At 38.3% G+C, this 25,207-nt stretch overlaps 1 protein-coding gene across 1 annotated transcript; it reads right to left on the bottom strand.

The window, feature by feature from the left end:
• Nucleotides 1-2,651: 2,651 nt before the first annotated feature.
• LOC106083725 (probable palmitoyltransferase ZDHHC24) lies at nt 2,652-9,737 on the bottom strand. Its single transcript, XM_013246943.2, has 2 exons — nt 9,335-9,737; nt 2,652-3,333 (listed from the first exon to the last, which is right to left on the bottom strand). Exons 1-2 carry the CDS (start codon nt 9,564-9,566, stop codon nt 2,690-2,692), a joined length of 876 nt encoding a protein of 291 aa, XP_013102397.2. The 5' UTR covers nt 9,567-9,737; the 3' UTR covers nt 2,652-2,689.
• Between the last annotated feature and the right edge of the window lie 15,470 nt (nt 9,738-25,207).

Here is a 25,207-nt window from a genome sequence, read left to right as displayed (position 1 = left end):
CTCGAATCGGTCCAGATTTGGATATAGCTGCCATATAGACCGATCCGCCGTCTTAGGCCCATAAATGCCATATTTATTATCCGATTTTGCTGAAATTTGGAACAGTGAGTTGTGATTTGTACCTAAACATCCTTCTAAAATTTGGCTCAGATCGGTCCAGATTTGTATATAGACCGATCTCTCGATTTAGGGCTTTGGGCCTATAAAAGGCGTAATTATTGTCCTATGTCGCCGAAATTTGGGACAGTGAGTTAAATTAAGACCCTCGACATACTTTTGCAATATGGCCCAGATCGGTTCAGATTTGGATATAGCATGGACCATATAGACCGATCTCTCGATTAAAAGCTTTGAGCCCATAAAAGGCGCAATTATTGTCCGATGTCGCCGAAATTTGGAACAGTGAGTTAATTTAAGCCCTTCGACATGCTTCTGCAATTTGGCTCAGATCGATCAAGATTTGCATATAGCTGCCATATAGACCTATCTCTCGATCTAAGGTTTTGGGGCCATAATAGGCCGGTCCAGATTTGAATATAGCCGCCATATAGACCGATATTTCGATTTAAAGTCTTGGCCCCATAAAAGGCGCCGATTTCACTGAAATTTGACACAGTGACTTATGTTCGGCTTTTCGACATCCGTGACGAATATGGTTCAGATCGATTTATTTTTAGATATACAGCGGTCAAAAAAAGTATTCATCATTAGCAAAATTGATAATAAATTCACTTATTTTGGGTAATTGAAGAAAATTTAAAGTAAACAAATAATGCAGTTTTATGCAATAGTTTATTTTTCGTAATATGTTTTAAAATAAATTCAAAAAATAAATTTAATTAGCGCAAAAAATGCAATTTTATATAATAACACCAAAAACAGAACAAAAAAAGTATTCATCATTGATGTGCTATCATCAAAGTCAAATTCAAATATTATTTGGGAATCCCCCTTTTCTGTTTTATTTAGTAAAGGAGGCTTTGCCCTTGACAGCAAATATTTAATTTCATTGAAAATATAGTTTTTGTCAAAATGGGTCGTAAGCAAAACGAGGTTTCTGATGAGGTAAAAGTTTTGATAATAAAACACCACAGGAATGGTTTAACTCAAAAAACTATCAGTGAAATATTAAATAGACCACGATCTACTATACAATCCATCATTAGAAAGTGGACAGAAACGAAAACTGTTGACAATAAACCAAGATCTGGTCGACCAAAAGCACTTTCAGTTGGAGATGTGCGTTGGCTAGTGCGGCAAGTTCAGAAAACTCCGAAGACAAATGCGACCATTCTTCGTAAAAACACTATGGAATATTTAGGGAAGGAAGTTACTACACAAACAATTCGAAATACACTCAAAAGGCATAGTTACAGAGGAAGAACTGCACGTAAGAAGCCCTTTATAAATAAAATAAACCGAGTGAAAAGGCTAAACTTCGCAAAAATGTATGTAAAACAGCCCGAATCATTTTGGAAAACAGTAATTTTTGCAGACGAGAGCAAGTTTAATCTTTTTGGGTGCGATGGAAAGGTCATAGTGTACAGAAAACCAAATACAGAGCTTGAAGAACGAAACACAGTTGCTACTGTAAAACATGGTGGAGGTGGTTTAATGGTTTGGGGGTGTATGGCGGCTTCAGGAGCGGGAAATCTTGAAATTATTAATGGAGTAATGGATCATAAGTATTACATTGACATTTTAAAGAGGAATTTAAAAGATAGTGCTGTAAAACTTGGGCTTGGTAATAACTTTCAATATTATCAAGATAATGACCCCAAACATTCTGCTTTAAATACCAAGATGTGGATGCTGTATAACTGCCCCAAAGTCATTAAAACTCCTCCTCAAAGTCCCGACTTGAACCCAATTGAACATCTTTGGGAACATCTCGAACGCAAATTGAGAACGCGCAATTTTTCGAGCAAGAGTCAAATGCAACAGGTGATAATGAAGGAATGGACTAATATAGACCAAAATATAACCGCTAAATTAGTCCAATCGATGTCAAACCGTTTAAAAGAAGTTATAAGACGCGGTGGTCGAATAACAAAGTATTAATTTTTTTAAATTATGTTATTTATTTTTTTGTTTTTTTGCAATGATGAATACTTTTTTTGTTTAATTTTTTGTGTTCAGCTGCAAAATGGCCCTTTTTGTTCCAATAAATACTATTTTTTTCTTTAAAAACAATGAAATTGTGTACATATATATCACACAAGCACTACTGCATCATTAGTTTAATATGTTTTTATTCCAATTGTCTTTTGTAGACTTATTAAAAAAAAAAACATTGAATGATGAATACTTTTTTTGACCGCTGTAGCTACTAAAAAGATCAAAATCTTTTTGACTTGTACTTATTAGTATTTGGTCAAAATCGGAACATATTTCGATATAGCTGCTATGGGGCATAAGGTATGCATTCGGCCTGGCCGAACTTAACGCCTTTTTACTTTTTTTTTTTGATCTTAACTTTCATAAATTTTTTATACAATGTCAACATTACATAACTGATTGTTTTCAAAACCCTTCACCAACAAAAGGGTATTGTAAGTGTCAATTGTAGTTTTTACCAATCAATGCAGCGTGACCACAAAAACCACACTACGCCACGTAGTTTACGCCAAGCAAATAAGTAACACCACGAGTTTACAGTCATGTAAATATTTTTGTTAAAATTTATTGTTTATTCTCCTTTTTTCCTTTCTTTACTTAATTTATCAGTCTTTTTAGCACTTTTCAGCAACTGCCAATCGATGCCATTGTCAGGCAATTCGCTTTGGAACAATGGCGAAAGCCACACCAGATGCATACGTTTTCCAAACACAGTCTCGAAATTCTGACGCCAACTGGATTTGCCATAAGGGAAATTCTTATCCTTTTCATAGCACACTCCCCCTCGGAAGAGGCCAGGCCCATGATACCACAATAGTACCACACTGTATACTACGGCTAGTATGTTTAAATTGTAGAAGACCAGAAACATATTTTGCCATATGGAGCCACTGACTGTCATCAGCAATGGACAGGTCATTTTTAGAAGTGACAAGAAGTTTCGATAGATCCGGGCATTGACCACCCACAAAAACAGTGAGTTATAAACGAAAGCATATGTGGCCCCAATAAACAGGAATACCACGAACATCATGAAGTAGCGATGATTCCGATGGCCCACGCAACAGCCCACAAAGAGACAATGGTGGTCTCGCTTCAGAATGCAACATTTACAAATCGAACAGTGCCAGCTGCGCGGAGGAGCTAAGCGATCACATTTCTTGCAATGGCGCCATCCCATAGATTCGGCATTTGGTGGAGTTTTCAAGGAAGCAACTAGAAAATAAAAACAAATTACATATCAACAATTTTAAGTTAAGAAACAATGGTGATGGTTGAATAAAACACTGCAAAATGAACAGCAAAATAACTTTGGTAAGATAATTTTTTCCTTATATATAACAAGTAAAAGCGTGCTTAGTTCGACCGTGCCGAATCTTATATACCCTCCACCATGGATCGCATTTGTCGAGTTCTTTTCCCGGTATCTCTTTTTAGGCAAACATATGATAAAAGGAAAAAATTGCTATGATATTGGAGCTATAATATCAAGTTATCGTCTGCTTCGAACCATAATTGAACGGAATGTTGGAGACCATAGTAGAAGTAGTTGTGCAAAATTTCAGCCAATTCGACTAAAAATTGTGGCTTTTAGGGGCTCAAGAAGTATAATATGGAAATCGGTTTATATAGGAGCTGTATCAGGTAATAGACCGATTCATACAATAATTGACAGGTATATTGAAGGTCATGAGAGAAGTCGTTGTACAAAATTTAAACTAAATCGGATATAAATTGCTACCCCTAGAGGCTCTAGGAGTCAAGATCCCAGACCTATTTATATGGCAGCCATATCAGGTTATGGACCGATTTTAACCATACTTAACATAGTTATTAGAAGTCATAACGAAACACCTCATGCAAAATTTCAGCCAAATCAGATATGAATTGCGCCCTCCAGAGGCTGAAGAAGTCAAGACCCCAGATCGGTGTATATGACTACACTTAACACAGTTGTTGGAAATCATAACAAAACACCTAGCCAAATAGGATAAGAATTGCAGCTCAATAAGTCAAGACCCAAGATCGGTTTATATGGCAGCTATATCAAAACATGGGCCTATTTGGCCCATTTAAAATCCCAACTGACCTACACTAATAGGAAGTATTTGTAGCTTTACACCTTCGAAAGTTTGAGTGCTTTCAACACACGGACGGACATGGCTACATCGACCTAAAATGTCATGAAGATTAAGAATATATATACTTTATGGGGTCTTGGACGAATATTTTGAGGTGTTACAAACGGAATGACGAAATTAGTATACTCACATCCTATAGTGGAGGGACCCTCCCCCTTACCCCAAAAGCACTACCCAAAAATAAAAGTGAACCGATCGGGACTCAAATTAAAGTTATTCGAGAGTAGAGTACTAGCTTGATATTAAAAATTGGATCCAGATACCTAGGGGGCTGCCCCGACCCCAAAACCCCCTCAAATAGGCATATTGGACGATAATGACAATATAGGACTCAAATGAAAGGTATTAGGGAGAAGATTACGAAAATGGTGTGGAAGGAGGAATAGGCTAAAGAATTAGTGGATATTGTAAGGGGCCGACCCTCCCCCTTATCCCAAAAGCACTACGCAAAAATAAAAGTGGACCTCTTACCCCAAAAACACCACCCAAAAATAAAAGTGGACCGATCGGGACAATGAAAGGTATTTGGGAGTTGAGTATTAATTTGATAATAAAAATTGTGTTTAGGTACCTAGGGGGCCCGACCCAAAACCCTCTCAAATAGGCATATTGGACGATAATACCAATATAGGACTCAAATAAAAGTTATTACGGAGTAGATTACGAATACGGTCTGAAAGGAGCAATAGGCTATAGAATTTGTTGATATCGTTAGGAGGCGGACCCTTCCCTTTACCCCAAAAGCACCACGCAAAAATAAAAGTGAACCGATGTGATGAATGAAACCTATTCGTATTTGATAATAACCATAGCGGCCAGGTACGTAGGGGCCGCCTCGGCCAAAATCCGTCTCAAATAGAAATATTGGACAATAATGACAATATAGGACTCAAATGAAAGGTATTCGGAGGTAGAAGCATTAGGCTATACAATTTATCGATATTGGAAGGGGGAAGTCATGACAATATGGGACTTCAAAACCCCTCCCTAAATGGGAAAATTTGGCAATCATGGCTATATGGTGTACAAATAATGGGTATAGTGTTTGTGTTTATGAAAACAAATTATTCTGGGCAGATACATATGGAATTAATAAATTTTTCGCATGGTGTTAATGAAAGTGCGGATTCAGCTAGTATCTATATATTTATTGGATTAAATTGCACATATAGCATTTTTATACCCTCCACTTGACCATCTTGGCATTACAATGTCTTAGCAAATAAGTAACACCACGAGTTTGCAGTCATGTAAATATTTTTGTTAAAAGTTATTGCTTATTCTCATTTTTTCCTTTCTTTACTAAATTAATCAGTCTTTTTCGCACTTCGCAGCAACTGCATATCGATGCCATTGTCACTTTGGAACAGTGGTGAAAGTCACACCAGTTGCATACGTTTTCAAAACACAGTCTCGCAATTCTGACGCCAGCTGGGTTTGCCATAAGGGAACTTCTTAACCTTTTCACATTACACTCCTCCTCGGAAACAGCGCAACACTGTATGTCTAAATTATAGAAGACGAGAAACATATTTTACCATCTAGAGTCACTGACTGTCACCAGTAATGGATTCTGTACTATCTGTGAAAATTTCAAAAAATTGGTTCAGCCTTTTTAGTCTATATGGAACATACATACAAACAAACAAAGCCACAAATTGATTTTTTTTGTATTGAAAACAGTAGATTTTGTAAGTTGAAACAGTAGTAGGAAATGTTTGCTAAAACAGCAGCACTATGTTTACTTAAACAGCAATAATGTCTGCTTTCCCTTTTTCAGAAAACAAAAACTGTTATTTTAGCAAAAATTTTTGCTGCTTTGAATAACAAATTTCGTTGAGTGTCATATGTAAGTGCGCGCTCTAGTCCCAATGAAAGTTGAAACTAAACTCCACATCAGTTAAATGAAATTGGGTGCCTAATCGGTAACACACTCAAACAAATTTGTTATTCAAACCAGCTGAAATGGGAAAGCAGACATTACTGCTGTTTCAGCAAACATAGGGCTGCTGTATTAACACACATTTGGGTCAGCTAAATCAGCACTCAAAATCTGCTGCATTAAGAACAAAATCTACTGACAAAAATGTGTACTATTTTTATACCCTACACCATAGAATGGGGGTATACTAATTTAGTCATTCTGTTTGTAACTCCTCGAAATATTGAAATGGTACCCTATAAAGTATATATATTCTTGATCGTCATGACATTTTAAATCGATCTAGTCATATCCGTCCGTCTGTCTGTCGAAACCACGCTAACTTTCCAAGGAGTAAGGCTAGCCGATTGAAATTTTTCTTATTAGTTTAGGTTGGTTGGAATTGTAAATGGGCCATATCGGTCCATGTTTTGATACAGCTGCCATATAAACAGATCTTGCGCCCTCTAGAGGCTGAAATTTTGCATGACGTGTTTTGTTATGGTTTCCATCAACTCTGTCAAATATAGTTCAAAACGCTGCCATATAAACCGATTTCGGATCTTGACTTCTTACATAAACAACGTTTTTACTTGTTTATGTTTGCTTGTAAATTGTTTTAATTACTTTAGGCATTTTTTTTTGTTGGAAGAGATAATTTTAATTTGTGGAAAATTACTGTAAAGAAGCTACCTGATCCATCCATTGGTATAAATTTCGAAATGTGGCTGAGCTAGACCACATTTTTATGCCCTCCACCGTAAGATGGGGATATACTAATTTCGTCATTCGTTTTGTAACACTTTTGTATATATTCGCGATCTTCATGACATTTTAAGCCGATCTAGTTATGTCCGTCCGTCTGTCGAAAGCACATAAACTTTGGAAGAAGAAGGCGCTTGATATCGGCCATATAGGTCCATGTTTGCTATATCAATGTCATAAAAACCGATCTTGGGTCTTGACTTCTTGAGCCTCTAGAGGGCGCAAATCCAATTCGATTTGGCTGAAATTTTGCACATATCGATTTATTATGACTTCCAAAAACTGTGTCAAGTATGGGTGAGTCAGTCCATATTCTGATATAACTGCCATATAAACCGATCTCTCGATTATACTTCATGAGCCTCTAGAGAGCGCGATTCTTATCTAATTTGGCACATATCGGTTTAGCATAGCTTCCAACAACTGTGCCAAGTATCGTCTAAATCAGTCTATAACCTAATATAGCCGCCATATAAATCGATTATCTGATTTGACTTATTGAGTCCTAGACGGCGCAATTCATATCCAATTTGGCAGAAATTTTGCATGTGTCGTTTTGGCATGACTTCCAATAACTGTGCCTAATGGCCTATGGCCTATCGGTTAATGAACTGACATAGCTGCCATATAAACCGATCTCCCAATTTGACTTTCTGAGCCTCTTCAAGTCCCAATTATTACTCGATTTGCTTGAAATTTTGGAGATGATATTTTTATATGACTTGTACGGCATAACAACTACGGTCCATATCGGTAAATAACTTGATATAGCTCATATATTGGGTTGCCCAAAAAGTAATTGCGGATTTTTCTTATAGTCGGCGTTGACAAATTTTTTCACAGCTTGTGACTCTGTAATTGCTTTCTTTCTTCTGTCAGTTATCAGCTGTTACTTTTAGCTTGCTTTAGAAAAAAAGTGTAAAAAAAGTATATTTGATTAAAATTCATTCTAAGTTTTATTAAAAATGCATTTAGTTTCTTTTAAAAAATCCGCAATTACTTTTTGGGCAACCCAATATATTTAAAAAAGTAAATCAAGGAACTTCACAAATGCGATCCATGGTGGAGGGTATATAAGATTCGGCCCGGCCGCTTTTACTTGTTTGTTATTGCTCTACTAATGTGTACATGACTGGCATGGCCTTTTGTTTCTAAAATTAAAAATTTAAAGAAAAAATATTATGGAATGTATACATTCAGTGGTGATCATAAACATCCACTGAGAAACACATTTATATTTGTAGTTTATTTCTTCTTCCAACATCCCCTTCATAACTAAGCGGCAGTCATTTTCAGTTGACAACAGAATTTTCAGCAGACAGCATGCTGCTCTGGAATTGCAGAATTACTGCTGTACTGCCAGAACTACTGTTATAATAGCAGCATACTTAACTGCTAATATTCAGCAGACAGTGTTTGCTATTTTCAGCAAACTTTTTTCTATGAGTCCAATATCCTTTTATTCATATACACCCAGAAAAATAAGTTTGCTGATATGAGCAAACACTGTCTGCTGATTTAAAATTAAAAATTGTTGGCCATCTAAAGGTTTGTGTTCTATTCTGCTTTTGGAATAGCTTTTTAATTATTTCGCGAGCGGAATTTGACAGTAATCAAATATATTTGTTCCCATACCAAAATACGTTTCTTAATCTGCACTTATTGTTTTCTCTATTTTATATATTTTTTCTCAAATGTATAAAGAAAAAGGAACCATAGAAACCAATAAAACAAACTAAAATGATGCTAGCAATAGTTTCAAGTGTTGCCACTAAAATAGTTTTTTTTTGCCATTTTCCTTACTTTAAACAGAGTACTACTTTTCCGCCTGTTTTCAGCCAATGTTTCGCCGACGTTTTTTTATATGGAGTTTCACAGCACTCCGCTCAAAATACTGGACAGAATAAATTTTTGAACATCTAAAAAATAGTTTAGCAGAATTTAGTTTTGTTGCATCAAAAATTTTTGCTGCTTTTACTAACAAATTTCTCTGAGTGTAGATCAGTTGAAGCGCAAAAATTTTTCTTTGCCGCTTTATTTTACTGGAACCTGTCGGCACATAAGACACTATGAAATCAAAGCGTCCCGTATGAACAGACTTTTTCAGCATTGAGGATAAAGAGACACTTTGATGTGCTTACTCTTTACAATAATTAGTGAAGGGTCAATACAAGTCGAATAGACCCTGCTAACTATTCTAACTTGTTTAATGTTAAAAGCTTTTAACGAAAGCTTTAGCTTTTCTAAAAGCATGTTTTGTTGTTGTTCTCACACATAATGCATGACATGCCATCGTAGATTGCTCTGTACCTGTTCCATATGGTAAGTTATTCGTTAATAAACACCAAATTGTAGAAAATCAGCTGCTCTTTGTCTGGCGCATACTTACAATCTACGCTAGTATCAATCATCAGACAGGCCAAGAAGTTCCCCTTAATGTTGAATATCAGAAACATTGCAATCGTAAAGGTGAATGTGTGCCAAAAACCTCCCGGCTCATGGAATGCCGGCAACACAACGATCATTTCGAAAATGAAGACAATTGGCAAAAATACTCCAATCAATAGGAAACAAAGCCAGTCGACGATTCGTCTTGGCAGCACATTTTTACGTATTTTCATTTTGATTTTCCAATGGTGCTCCTACAATTATTTATTTATTTTTTCAATGAAAACAACACCGAAACCCGTAACACGATTCGCTTTCATTTACACTCTATTTTACTGAACGAAAAGCACGATCAACTCTTTGGAGCAACACATCGGACTAATTAAATGTTTGCATTTAGCCGCAAAAAACACTCTCTTGCCTTCTGCGTGTAGGAGTTTGCATGGTGGGTCTCGTGGTTGGGGGTTAGTGGCGCTTTCTTCATTTCTCGGTGTCTAGCTTTAACTCTCTGTGCTCTCCAATGCTTCACACCAATCACGTGAATCGATTGAGCAAATGCAATTGATCATAGCCATGGCATGTGTGTGTCTTGTTATCTAATCACTCAAAAACATTCAAAATGAGTTTCTTCGAATCAGCTCGCTCACTATTTCTCAAAGATAATTCTCCACGTCAAATACACTTGAGCACAAAGAGGGATACACCGGTGGAGTGATTGGTTTTAAAATTCAGAAATCTTAATGTTTTCAAAGGAAATGGATAGACGTGAGTGTGAGCGAATTGAGATGTACCGGAGTCATAATGTAGTCCGGAAATTCTACCAAAGAATTAAACATCAAACCGATGGCCTTGATGCAGGCACATCCTCCTGCAGAGACAAAGAAGGAAATCTGGTAACTGACACAGATAACATGCTGACAATATGGAAAGAACATTTTACCCAACTGCTAGTGTCCGACGTTGGCGGCGAAGAGGATACCGCGGAACCAATCACTGATGATGGTATAGAATGTTTACCTCCTAGTCAGAAAGAGGTCCAAGTAGCAGTGACCCAACTAAAGAACAACAAGGCAGCAGGTGCCGACGGGTTACTCGCTGAACTATTTAAGACCGGAGGCGACACGCTGATAAGGCGTATGCATCAGCTTTTCTGCGCAATCTGGCTAGAAGAACGCATACCCGATGATTGGAACCTCAGCATACTATGTCCCGTACACAAGAAAGGAGACAAAACCGAATGTGCCAACTACAGAGTGTGCCAACAAGAGTTGCCTGCTTGCCCTTTTCAAAATGTTGGATTTGAAGTTCAATTTTCTATCCAGCAAAGCACCCAGGTATTTTGGTCTTTCCGTAGGTTTGGTTAGGTGAGGTTGAAAAGAGGGTGCAGATATTAATCTGCTCCATGTCACAATAGACATACACCTAAGCCACCTAAGGAAGTAATCGGCTTGTTGTGCGCTCTTAATACTAAAAAATAATCTCGAAAAAAAATTTTGATTTACTAAATGAAACATTTTCTCTTCCCAAGGAGACATGTGCCGCTGTGGGTAACTTGCATCTCCTGCTGAAAAGAACTACTTCTGTCTTGGACGTATTTACGCCTAGACCACTTTCGGTAGCCCACTTCGTTTTCCAAAAAGAGGTGTTATTTTGGTATTAAAAGAAAAATTTAATTTTTTCCAATGAAAGATCGGATGTTTATTTCATAATAAAGGGGATAGTATGCCGAGAATAACGAAAAAGAACATCAGTCAAATAGCCACGCTTACAAAGCCATATCCTTTTCATGAAATTTTGCTTAACCAAATTGCAAAATTGCAACCCTATGTCCTCCATATCCTCACGAATTCTATCCTTGAGGTCTTGAATGGACACTGGGCTGTTGTACACCTTATCTTTCATGTGGCTCAATAGAAAGTAATCGCAGAGTGTTAAATCTCAAGATCTCGAGATTCCAAGGGAAGCGAATCCTTAAAACTATATTCTGATTCGGTTTCTTTCTATCGAAAATCTTCCACTATACTAGAACTCCAAAAATGGGAGTCTAAGATCTTGTATATGTCATTTGCAAGCGAAGAGTGAATTAACCTCCACTGAGGAATGTTTTAGGCAAAAAGCCACTGCAGAAATGATTTTAATCTAAAACACTTTATCTTCCGATGAACTACGGTGGATAAAAGTCTACCCATGATTCGCATAAAAATCAAATTTGTTTCCGCATAAGGGATGACAGAAAATAAAACAAAAATCTTTCGCCATTATGTGTCTCTCCATCCCACAGCCAAGGAGCTAACCGGTGATATATCATCAGGTCCTGGTGATTGCCTTAATAATTTTCGACCCGGACACAATTTCCCCAATATTCTCCGAGTAATGTTTATCAGAGAAGGTTAAATCGCGGGATAGTAAAATAGCAATTACTTTTTATAACCACCACCGAAGGATGGGGTATATTCATTTTGTCATTCCGTTTGCAGCACATCGAAGTATCCATTTTCGACCCTATAAAGTATATATATTCTTGATCAGCGTAAAAATCTAAGACGATCTAGACATGTCCTTCCGTCTGTCTGTTGAAATCACGCTACAGTCTTTAAAAATAGAGATATTAAGCTGAAACTTTGCACAAATTCTTTTTTTGTCCATAAGCAGGTTAAGTTCGAAGATGGGCTATATCGGACTATATCTTGACATAGCCCCCATATAGACCGATCGGCCGACTTAGGGTCTTATCCCCATAAAAGCCACATTTATAATTCGATTTTGTTGAAATTTGGGATAGAGAGTTGCGTTAGGCCCTTCGACATTATTCATCAATTTGGCTTGGATCGGTTCAGATTTGAATATATCTGCCATATAGACCGATCCTACGATTTAGGGTCTTAGGACCATAAAAGCCTTATTTATTAGCTGATTTTGCTAAAATATGGGACAGTGAATTGTGTTGGACACTTCGACATCCTTCTTCGATTTGTCCCAGATCGGTCCAGATTTGGAGATAGCTGCCATATAGACCTATTCTCCGATTTAGGGTCTTAGGCCCATAAAAGCCACATTTATTATCCGATTTTACTGAAATAAGGAACAGTGAGTTGTGTTAGACCCTTTGATATCCTTCTTCAATTTGGCCTAGATCGGTCAAGATTTGGAGATAGCTGCCATATAGACCGATCCTCCTATTTAGGGTCTAAGGCCCATAAAAGCCTCATTTATTACCCGATTTTGGGGACAGTGAGTTGTGTTGGGCCCTCCGACATCCTTCACAAATTTGGCCTAGATCGGTTCAGATTCGGAGATAGCTGCCATATAGACCGATCCTCCGATTTAGGGTCTTAGGCCCATAAAAGCCACATTTATGACCCGATTTTCCTGAAATTTGAGACAGTGAATTGTGTTAGCCCTTCGACATCCTTCGTCAATTTGGTTCAGATTGGTCCAGATTTGAAAATAGCTGCCATATAGACCGATCTCTGGATTTAAGGTTTTGGGCACATACAAGGCGCATTTATTGTCCGATTTCGCTGATATTTGGGACAGCGCTTTGTGTTAGGCTCTTCGACATTTTTCTGCAACTTGGCCCAAATAGGTCCGGATTTGTATATAGGTGCCATGTAGACCGATATCTCGATTTAAAGTCTTGGCCCCATTAAAGGCGTATTTATAATCCGATTTCACTGAAATTTGACACAGTGACTTATATTAGGCTTTTCGACATCCGTGTCGTATATGGTTCAGATCGGGTTTTTTTTAGATATATCTACCAAAAAGAGCAATATTTTGTTATATACAATTGAACAATGACTTGTACTTATTAGTATTTGGTCCACATCGGAACATATTTCGATATAACTGCTATGGGACATGCAATTTTCACCGGATTTTGATGAAAGGTGGTTTAAATATATATCCCCGAGGTGGTGGATATACAAAGTTCGGCCCGGCCGTTTTACTTGTTCAATATAGTATTACATTTATTTTTGGGGATTTGAAATTTGATTCCAACTATGAATCACTTCCAATTTTTTTTTTTGAATTTTGAAGAAAACTTTAAAATAAGAAAATGTGTGCACCTATCAGAGATTACATACAGAAGAAATACAATTCGTTGGATGTGTTGATTGTAGTAATACAAACTAAATGGTTTAATTAACTATAATTATTTTATATTAAGAAATGTGAGATTATTTTGTGTATTTTTTATTTTATCATCTTTCGAAATAAAAAACACTAATTGGAACAGGACACGATTTCAAACTTAAAAACAAATATTTTTTTCGACGCTGCTAAACGTGCGTTATTTCACGTTGTTCGCATTTCTTAATTTATTGATGAAAATCGTTAGACGTCAGTGCCAGCACGCGCTTGTTTTGGCGTGTGTTTAAATATAAAATAGCAAAAAAAATTGACTATTAATTAGATTAATTATCAAACACGTGACCCAAAATATTTCACTAACATGTTTAAATATAAACATTTTAAGTGCATAGCTCTAATTATCATAGATTCAGCCATAAGTCTATGTAATTAGTGATATTGATATTATTACATTTGAAAATTAATGGAAATTAAAAATTACATTTGCAGATTTCGGATAGTGAGAAAGTGAGAGCGTGCTAAGTTCGGCCGGGCCGAATCTTATATACCCTTCACCATGGATCGCATTTGTCGAGTTCTTTGAGCATTATCCCTTTTTAGTCAAACAATGAATAATGGCATGGGATTATGCAGTCGGCTCCGCCCGACTCTAGCCTTTCCTGGTTTTTATATACAAGGAGTATTTTCCATGGAGGCCACGGTAGCACATGTCCGCATATGATGCTGAATACCTGGGTTCGAATCCAGGAGAGACCATCAGAAAAAAACGTCTCTCCGAGAAGAGGCACTGCGGCACGCCGTTCGGACTAGGCTATAAAAAGGAGGCCGATTCAAGCTTAAACTTGAATCGGACTGCACTCATTGATGTGTGAGAAGTTTGCCCCTGTTCCTTAGTGGAATGTTCATGGGCAAAATTAGCATTAGTATAGCTGAGGTTAGGTTGAAAAAAGGGAGCAGATATTAATCCGCCCCATGCCACTATGGACTTACACCTAAGCCAGTAATCGGCTTGGTGTGCACTCTAAAAACTAGAAAGTAACCTTTAAAAAGAAAATTTTAAGTTTGGAATTCCGTGCTACTTACAAAATCCTTAATTGTTTTCAATACCACTCCCCTAAGTTGGTTCATGTCTGATATTGTGTCTCCACCTAAGTACCGGTGTCTGTTGGACGCGAAAGCCGCGCAATGACAAAGAAAATGCTCCAACGTCTCATCATCTTCCCCGCATGCCCTGCACATGCTATCACTTGCCGCACCGATTTTATATAAGTGAGCTCGTAGTCCTATGTGTCCCATTATGATAACAATAGCTATACTGACCTCCTTCTTGCTTCCTTTCAGTAATAGCCTCGTCTTCTCACGATCTGGATCCCCCATAGGATTTTCGCCGTTCTACCGACCGTTTCGCTGTTCCACAATGTTGCATGCGCATTCGTCGCCCACTCCCTTAACTCGGACTGCGTCGACTCGAAAGGCTTCGGGTTAACCAAGTTTATTGACGGCAGTCCTCTGGCCTTAACCGCCAAATCGTCTGCCTTTCCATTTTCCCTTTCTCCGTTATGACCCGGCACCCAAACGATGCGGATTTTGCCATCCTCAGAGAAGGCGTTAATGTCTTTCTTAGACTGTAAGGATGTTCACACTAGACGTCGAATCGCGTTAGCACCACACCACTTCACGCATTCCGCGATCGCCCGGATCTCCGCCTGCAGGACCGTATTATGGTCAGGCAGTCTAAAACAGATCTCAGTCCCTGGATGTCACTCTGTCCTCTAGCTTTGATCCATCCGTGTAACATGATCTTCCTTATGGCAATACTAGGGTTACGTCAATCCCAGACTGTGCCGATGGCAGCAGTGCGTCGCACTCGACTTAAAGGTTAATCTCAGGTATCCGATCGGAAACCTCTCCACTTCCTCCCAGGTTTCCTTTCGTCTCCTCGATTATACCTCGATGGTATGAGCTGCTCCCATCCTCAATCCATTCTCCCATCGCCTTAACTATCATGGCAGTAGTGGCTGCCTCACACTTAATCTGTATGTCAATGGGTCGGATATCTAGAATAATCTCCAGTGCCCTAGTGGGCGTGGTCCTCATCGCTCCGTCCTTATGTTGCACTTTTTCTCCATAGCAGTCCACCAAACTACTGAGGCGTAAGTAAGTATTGTTTTAATCACGCTCCTGTAGAGCCAGTGGACTATCCTAAGATTCAGGCCCCATTTCGAGCCCCGTCTATATAGTGCCCAACATCTGTCAGCCGTCTCAGTACGCTCCTGAATGTGACACTTCCAATTCAGTTTCCTCTCCAAGATCACACCTAAGTATTTGTCTTTGTCAGATATCGAAATCGTCTTATTGAGGAAACGCAGTGCGTTAAATTGAACCACCTTCGTCTTCTTCATCGTGAACAGGCATATTTCAGTCTTCTCTGGGTTAACATTGAGACCTCTGGTTCTAGCCCAGTCAAAGCCCAGCCCAAAATTAAAAAAAACACATAGAATTCAGAAAAATTCTTTATTTGAATCAATAGTATGGTCCATATAATTTAATGTTTGAAGATTTTTTCATGCAAATGTTGACTGCGCCTCAAATGGTCCATCCGTTTAGTCCAATTTTGGCAAACTCTTTCAAATATTTCGGCCGGTATTTCACGAAAAAATGCTTCAATGTTGTCTTCCAAGCGTCAATTGAAGCCGGCATGTCTGTATAGACATGGGCTTTAACTTATCCCATGGACATGGGCTTTAACTAAAGGCGTTAAATCGCACGATCTAGGCGGCCAATTGACCGGTCCCGAACGTGAAATAAAATGTTCACCGTACTGGCCTCTCAATTATTAAAACCACATGTCATGCAAGTCAAGTTCTTGCATTTTTGACAAAAAAGTAGGATATCACCTCATGGTAGCGCTCACCATTCACAGTTACGTTACGATTCGCATCATCTTTGAAGAAGTATGGTCCAATGATGCGACCAGTGTATAAACCGCGCAGAACTGTGACCTTTTCTGGATGCATTGGCAGCTCTTGCAATGCTTCTGTCTCATCTTCACTCCAAAGTCGACAATTCTGCCTATTGATGTACCCATTGAGCCAAAAATGAGAGCAAAATGATGGAGTTATGAAATGTCTTAACAGAGCACGCATTTTGATAATAAAATATATTCATTTGCAAGCGTTGTTCGTTTGGGAAACGATTCATGGTTGAATTATAGACCAAACTGAAGATTTTTGATAGTTAAACAATAGACGAAACGTGCGTGAGCTGTTTAAACCAGAGTTGCCAAAAAGATAATAGCTAAAAAATTACCCTTTCTTGAAAATGCATATTGATAAATGAATTAAATAAAACCAAGTAAAAGCGTGCTAAGTTCGGCCGGGCCGAATCTTATATACCCTCCACCATTGATCGCATTTGTCGAGCTCTTTCCCGGTAAAGACAAACAAAGGATAAAAGAAAAAAATTGCTTTGCTAATTGAATTGAGTGTTGGAGACCACAGTAGAAGTCTATGGTAAAATTTCAGCGAAATCGAATAAGAATTGGGTCTTTTAGGGGTTCGAAAAGTAAAAAAGGGAGATCGGTTTATAGGGGAGCTGTATCAGGTTAAAGACTGATTCATGGGAGAAGCCGTTGTACAAAATTTCAACCAAATCGGATAATAATTACGCCCTCTTTAGACTCAAGAAGTCAAGATCCCAGATCGGCTTCTATGGCAGCTATATCAGGTTATGGACCGATTTGAACCATATCTGGCACAGTTGTTAGACGTCAGAACAAAACACCGCATGCAAAATTTCAGCCATATCGCATAGGAATTGCGCCCTCTAGAGGCTCAAGAAGTCAAGACCCAAGATCGGTTTATATGACAGCTATGTCAGGTTATAGACCGATTGAAACCATAATTGGCACAGTTGTTAGAAACTATAACAAAACATCTCATGCAAAATTTCAGCAATATCGGATAAGAATTGCGTACTCTCTCTATATCAAAACATGGACAGATATGGCCCATTTACAATCACAACCGACCTACATTTTTGAGAAGTATTTGTGCAAAATTTCAAGCGGATAGCTTTACTCCTTCAGTAAAGTTAGCGTGCTTTCGACACACAGACGGACGGACGGACATGGCTAGATCGACTTAAAATGACATGACAATCACGAATATATATACTTTATGGGGTCTTAGACGCATATTTCGAGGAGTTATTGTACAAACAGAATGACGAAATTTGTATACCGCCATCCTATGGTGGAGGTTATAAAAAATAGAAAGACCCCGAGCTTGAATTGAAAAACAAAACAAATTAAATAAAACAAACAAATTAAATAAAACGTTAAGTACGGCCGGGCCGTACTTTGAATACCTACCAACTCGGGTATATATATAAACCACCTTTTATCAAAATCTGGTGAAAAATTCATACCTTATGCAGTTATACGGAAATATGTTCCGATTTGGACCAAATACTAATAAGTACAAGTCATTGTTCAATTGTGCATAACAAAATATTGATCTTTTTAGTAGCTATTGGGTTGCCCAAAAAGTAATTGCGGATTTTTTAAAAGAAAGTAAATGCATTTTTAATAAAACTTAGAATGAACTTAAATCATATATACTTTTTTACACTTTTTTTTTAAAGCAAGCTAAAAGTAACAGCTGATAACTGACAAAAGAAAGAATGCAATTACAGAGTCACAAGCTGTGAAAAAATTTGTCAACGACGACTATATGAAAATTCCGCAATTGCTTTTTGGGCAACCCAATATATCAAAAAATAAATCTGAACCATATACGACACGGATGTCGAAAAGCCTTACACTCACTGTGTCAAATTTCCTTGAAATCTGATTATAAATGCGTCTTTTATGGGGCCAAGACTTTAATCCAGATGTCGGTCTATATGGCAGCTATATTCAAATCTGGGCCGATTTGGGTCAAGTTGCGAAGAGCCTAACACATCTCACTGTCCCAAATTTCAGCGAAATCGGACAATAAATGCGCCTTTTATGGCCCTAAAACCTTAAATCGAGAGATCGGTCTATATGGCAGCCATATCCAAATCTGGACCGATCTGTCCCATATTGCAGAAGTATATCGAGGGGCTTAACTTAATTCACTGTCCCAAATTTCGGCGACATCGGACTATAAATGTGCCTTTTATGGGCCCAAAGCCTTAAATCGAGAGATCGGCCTATATGCAACTATATCCAAATCTGGACCGTTCTGGGTCAAATTGATAATGGATATCGAAGGGCCTAACACAACTCACTGTGCCAAATTTCGGCGACATCGGACAATAAATGAGCCTTTTATGGGTCCATGACCTTAAATCTATCTATTCTCATATATCTATTATATATCATTTATTTGAACCCCATATTGCCGTTGCCCTCAAAATTGAATATCAATTTCGTTTGCTAATCTCATTTAAACTCCTTATTGCTACAGTCAGCAAATATGTCCGGTTTGGGGTATTGGCCCGGTTTGGGGTTGTTATGGTGGTGGGACGTCCGCTAGACAGTTGGTCCCTAATGTTGATATCAGATACGTGGTCAACTCCCACATACCATTAATTTGAGCCCCATATTTCCATAGTCGGCAAACATAACCGGTTTGGGGGATGGGCGGCCACTCAGTGAGTTAGCCTTGAAAATATATATTGGATTCGTGTTCCACTTTAAAAACCCTTATATTTGAGCCTCATATTGCAATAGTCAGAAAATACTTACTATTTGGGTGGTGTTGTGGGGAGGGCTGGCCCCATGGACACTTTTCCCGAATATTGATATCAAATTCGTGCTTTACTCCCAAAGACTTTTCATTTGAGCCCCATATTGCTATGGTCGTAAATTTGTCCCCTTTGGGGAATATTTTTGGGGAGAGGTGGCCTCCAAACAGTTGGTCCCATATTTGGATATCAGATTCGTATTCTACATTCAAATACCTTTTATTTAAGCCCCATATTGCCATGGTTAGTAGATAAGTTCTGTTTGGGGGGTGTTTTGGGAAAGGGGTGGACCCCCAGAAACGTGGCCCCACATTTGGATATCAGATTCGTATTCTACTCTCAAATACCTTTCATTTGAGTCCCATATTGCCATGGTCGGTAAATATGTCCAATTTAGGGGTGTTTTGGGGCTTGGGGTGGTCCCCCTAACACTCGCTCCGACAATTGGATATCAGATACGTTTTTTTATCCTAAATACCTTTGATTTGAGTCCCATATTGTCGTGATTGGTCTAAATATATGTTTGGTAGGTTTTAGGGTGGGGTAGCCCCCCTAGGTACCCCATCCGAAAGTTGAATACCAAATTTTTATTTTTAGGGAACCATATGAGAGCTTATGGTACCCTAAATCGCACCACCCATCTCCGAGATCTGGCGTTTCTGAAAATAAGGGTAAGGGGGAGGGTCCGCCCCCCCCTTCAGATATCAAAAATGTAGTACCCTATTTTCACCACGGGCTCATTATGCACCATCTGTGAAAATTTCAAGAAAATCGGTTCAGCCGTTTTTGAGTCTATAAGGAACACACAAACATACAAACAAACAAACCTACAAACAAACACAAATTGATTTTTATATATAAGATTTATTTATTTTAAATTTATAATAAACAACAAGTAAAAACGCATTAAGTTCGGCCGTGCTGAACTATGGATACCCACCACCATGGATTCATTTATTATACTATTTTATTACAAACCTACTACATCAATGTAAATGTCCACGTATATGCCGATTTTGATCATATTCGGTTCAGGTGCCGAGAAGTTTTATACAAGTCACAGTTTCAAATTTCAGGGAAATCAGGTCAGGATTTTATGGCATATGATCACATACCGGATGGCCTAGTGCAACTCCATGTTCCAAATTTATAGCAAAATATTGTCTGATCTGGAACAAATTTGGTTTGGCCAAATAGAAAATTTAGTCCAACTCACTGTTCTAAATTTCAGCAAAATAGGGAAATACGGCTTTTTATGAGACTAAATCGGCATGTTCAGTTCGGCCTAGGCCTAGACCAAATCACTGTTTTAAAATTTCAGAGAAATCGCGTAATAAATTGGGCTTTTATGGGCTTAAAACCGTGATTCAGCAAATCGTATATAATAACTATATCCTAACATGTACCGGCCTGGACCATATTCGGTTTGGATGTCGTCAGTCATAATAAAACTAACTATTCCAAATTTTATCAAAACCTGGTAATAAATGAGTAGTTGTTATACATGCTGTATATTTTGATTGTTAATCGGCCACTTGTGGCTTATAATTGCATAATAAACAAATAAATAAATAAAATGGGCTTAAGCCCCTTAATAGGAAAATTGGCCTATAAGCCGACTATATCTAAAAGCAGTCCAATATGGACCATGCTCGTTCCGTATGTTGATAGGATAGATCCAAAGTCGATAGCTCGGTCTATATGGCAGTTATATCTAATTATGGCCCGATATGGGTCATATTCCGTTCAGTTATCGGGGATCTTAGTGCAACTCGCGTTCTCAAATTTCAGAGAAATCGGACAATAAAAGCAGCTTTTTTGAGCTTAAGACTCTAAACCAGGCGATCGGTCTATATGGCAGCTATATCTAAATATAGTTCGATTTCGCTTCTTCAAAAATTTAACCCACATATAAACAAAATCCGAAGCTGTGTCAAACTTTAGCTCAATATCTCAATTTTTGAATGCCATAGCGTGATTACAACAGATGAACGAACAGACACACGGACATCGTTAAATTATCTTAGATTTTATGATGATCCAGAATATACAAAGAACTTGACAAATGCGATCAATGGTGGATGGTATGAAAGATTCGGCCCGACTGAACTTAGCTCGTTTCCACTTGTTTTGACTTTAAGATGAACCGTTTTAAAATTTGTGGAAATCTAATATGTTTTCGATAACGATTTTACAATTATAAAATCGATTTTATATTTATACATTTTTGTACCAGTTCGCTAAAATAACACGTTCGTTATCCAAAAAAAATGTGTATTTAAAAGGTTATTATTTCGCGGAGCGGAGAAGATTTTGAGATTAGAAACCGCTCCGTTTTCTAAAAATGACGCTCCCGCTCCGGCAATATTGGGCCTGCTTCGCTCCGCTCCGAATCTCTGGTTTATATACTGCGAATGCAAATTTGCCCATGAACATTCCATTAAGGAACAAACTGCTCACATATCAATGAGTACAGTCCGATTCAAGTTTAAGCTCAGTGATAAGGGGTCTTTCTATAGCCAAGTCCGAACGGCGTGCTGCAGTGGGACACATCTTTTGAGGAGAAGTTTTAACATGGCAGGATACATCACAAATGTAGCCAGCATTAGTAAGGAAATAGGATAGGTTAGGTTGAAAACAGGGTGCAGATATTAATCCGCCCCATGCCACTATAGACATACACCTAAGCCAGTAATCGGCTTGTTGTGCGCTCTAATAACTATAAAGTAACCTTTAAAAAGAAAATTTTAAGTTAGGAATTCCGTGCTACTTACAAAATCCTTAATTGTTTTCAATACCACTCCCCAAAGTTGGTACATGTCTGATATTGTGTCTCCACCTAAGTACCGGTATCTGTTGAACGCGAAAGCCGGGCAATGACAAAGGGAATGCTCCAACGTCTCATCATCTTCCCCACATGCCCTACACATGCTGTGATTTGCTGCACTGATTTTACATAAGTGAGCTCGTAGTCCTATGTGTCCCGTTATGATACCAATAGCTATACTGCCCTCCTTCTTGCTTCCTTTCAGTAATAGCCTCGTCTTCTCACGATCTGGATCCCCCCATAGGATTTTCGCCGTCCTACCGACCGTTTCGCTGTTTCACAATGTTGCATGCGCATTCGTCGCCTACTGCCTTAACTCGGACAGCGTCGACCCGAAAGGCTTCGGATTAACCATGTTTATTGATAGCAGTCCTCTGGCCTTCAGCGCCAAATCGTCTGCCCTTTCATTTCCCCTTACTCCGTTACGGCCCGGCACCCAAACAATGCGGATTTTCCCATCCGCAGAGAAGGCATTAATCTCCTTCTTACACTGCGAGACTGTTCGTGACCTTACCATCCTGGTTGTTATTGCCCTTATGGCAATTTTACTGTCGGTAAAGATGTTCACACTCGACGTCCTCGCATTAGCACCACTTCGCGCATTCTGTGATCGCCCGGATCTCCGCCTGCAGGACCGTATTATGGTCAGGCAGTCTAAAACAGATTTCAGTCCCTGGATTCTCAATGTAAACACCCAGGTCCACTCTGTCTTATAGCTTTGATCCATCCGTGTAACATGATCTTCCAGATGGCAATACTAGGGTTCCGTCAATCCAAGACTGTGCCGATGGCAGCAGTGCGTCGCACTCGACTTAAAGGTTCATCTCAGGTATCCGATCGGGGTAAGGGGATAACCAACGCTGAAAAATTGTCTGATGTTCGCGTCAGGGTTTGAGCACGGGGTTTGTGTTAAGAAGAAAATTTCATTAAAATTTTGTTTTTAGAGAAAAAAAAAATATCAACAAAATTTCTTTGAAATATTATCTTCAAAAAATTTCCTTGAAATTTTTTTTTCGAATTTTTTTTATACCCTCCACCATAAGATGGGGGGTATACTAATTTCGTCATTCTGTTTGTAACTACTCGAAATATTCGTCTGAGACCCCATAAAGTATATATATTCTTGATCGTCGTGACATTTTATGTCGATCTAGCCATGTCCGTCCGTCTGTCCGTCCGTCCGTCCGTCCGTCTGTCTGTCGAAAGCACGCTAACTTCCGAAGGAGTAAAGCTAGCCGCTTGAAATTTTGCACAAATACTTCTTATTAGTGTAGGTCGGTTGGTATTGTAAATGGGCCATATCGGTCCATGTTTTGATATAGCTGCCTTATAAACCGATCTTGGGTCTTGACTTCTTGAGCCTCTAGAGTGCGCAATTCTTATCCGATTTGAATGAAATTTTGCACGACGTGTTTTGCTATGATATCCAACAACTGTGCCAAGTATGGTTTAAATCGGTTCATAACCTGATATAGCTGCCATATAAACCGATCTTGGGTCTTGACTTCTTGAGCCTCTAGAGTGCGCAATTCTTATCCGATTGAAATGAAATTTTGCACGACATGTTTTGTTATTATATCCAATAACTGTGCCAAATATGGTTCAAATCGGTCCATAACCTGATATAGCTGCCATATAAACCGATCTTGGGTGTTGACTTCTTGAACCTCTAGAGGGCGCAATTCTTATCCGAATGGAATGGAATTTCGCACGACGTGTTTTATTATGATATCCAACAACTGTGCTAAGTATGGTTCAAATCGGTCCATAACCTGATATAGCTGTCATATAAACAGATCTGGGGATTTGACTTCTTGAGCTTCTAGAGGGCGCAATTCCTATCCGATTTGGCTGAAATTTTGCATGACGTATTTTATTTTTACTTTCAACAACTGTGTCAAATAAGGTTCAAATCGGTTCATAACCTGATATAGCTGTCATATAAACCGATCTGGGATCTTGACTTCTTGCCCCTAGAGGTCGCAATTATTTTCCGATATGCCTGAAATTTTGTACGATGGATCCTCTCGTGACCATCAACAAACGTGTTTATTATGGTCTGAATCGGTCTATAGCCCGATACAGATCCCATATAAATCGTTCTCTCTATTTTACTTCGTGAGCCCCAATGGGCGCAAGTCTTATACGAATTGGCTGAAATTTTACACAGGTCTCCAACATATAATTTAATTGTGGTCCGAACCGGACCATATCTTGATATCGTTTTAATAGCAGAGCAACTCTTTTCTTATATCCTTTTTAGCCTAAGAGATGCCGGGAAAAGAACTCGACAAATGCGATCCATGGTGGAGGGTATATAAGATTCGGCCCGGCCGAACTTAGCACGCTTTTACTTGTTTTATTTGTTTTTAAAAGAACTTCATAGAAAAATTCTATAGAAAATATACATTAAAATCATGTTAAAAAAATTTTGTGGGTTTGGAGAATTTTTAAATTTTTTGGAAAAAAAAGATTTTTTTAAATTTTCAGTCGCAATTGGAAAAAGTTGATTAAATACTTCAACTTTTTCGTTTTGTTTAGTAAAGAGTATATGTTAAGAATGTGTTTTAAGTTGATTTGGGCAACACACTCGTTTGTCAACTTCAACTGGTGATTTATGTGTCACAAAATAGGCAAATTTTTTTATCAAAAAACTGGAAAATCGAGCCGAGTTCTTAAAACTCAAAGTCTAGACCCCCATTTGAATTTATGTTTTTTCTTCATATGTCTCCTAAACACATGCAAAATACTTTTTGCACAAAATAATATTTATAGCTTCCACAGCCAATTACCAAAAGTAGCGATTTGGGAAGTTTAGGGAAAAAATTCGGACGGTATTTCTTTTTGGTTTTTAAGGAGACTTTAATCTGAAATTGCAGAAAAAGTCGTTAAAATATTTTTATTCGCTTTTTTCATAAATTTTTTTCAATTTGAGTGTTTGTTTTCAAAACATAAATTTAAAAGTAGATCTTACAACCCAGTGCCCATGACAAGCAGTTTAAACTCCCAAGACAAGAGTTGCCTTCCATGCCCTTTCCCAAATGTTGGATTCGAAGTTCAATTTTCTATCCAGCAAAACACCCAGGTATTTTGCTCTTTCAGTAAATGGCACCAGTGGCAGTGGTACCAAGGAGACTGCTGCCATTCCAGGTAGGTTGTATCTCCTGCTAAAAAGAAAAGCTTTTGTCATATCGAAAGAAAAAACAAGTACGTGTACAC

The sequence above is a fragment of the Stomoxys calcitrans genome, chromosome 5, assembly GCF_963082655.1.
Source record: "Stomoxys calcitrans chromosome 5, idStoCalc2.1, whole genome shotgun sequence".
Lineage (NCBI taxonomy): Eukaryota > Metazoa > Arthropoda > Insecta > Diptera > Muscidae > Stomoxys > Stomoxys calcitrans.
Note: the sequence above shows the minus strand (reverse complement) of the source record. Positions and strands in the feature narration are given on the sequence as shown.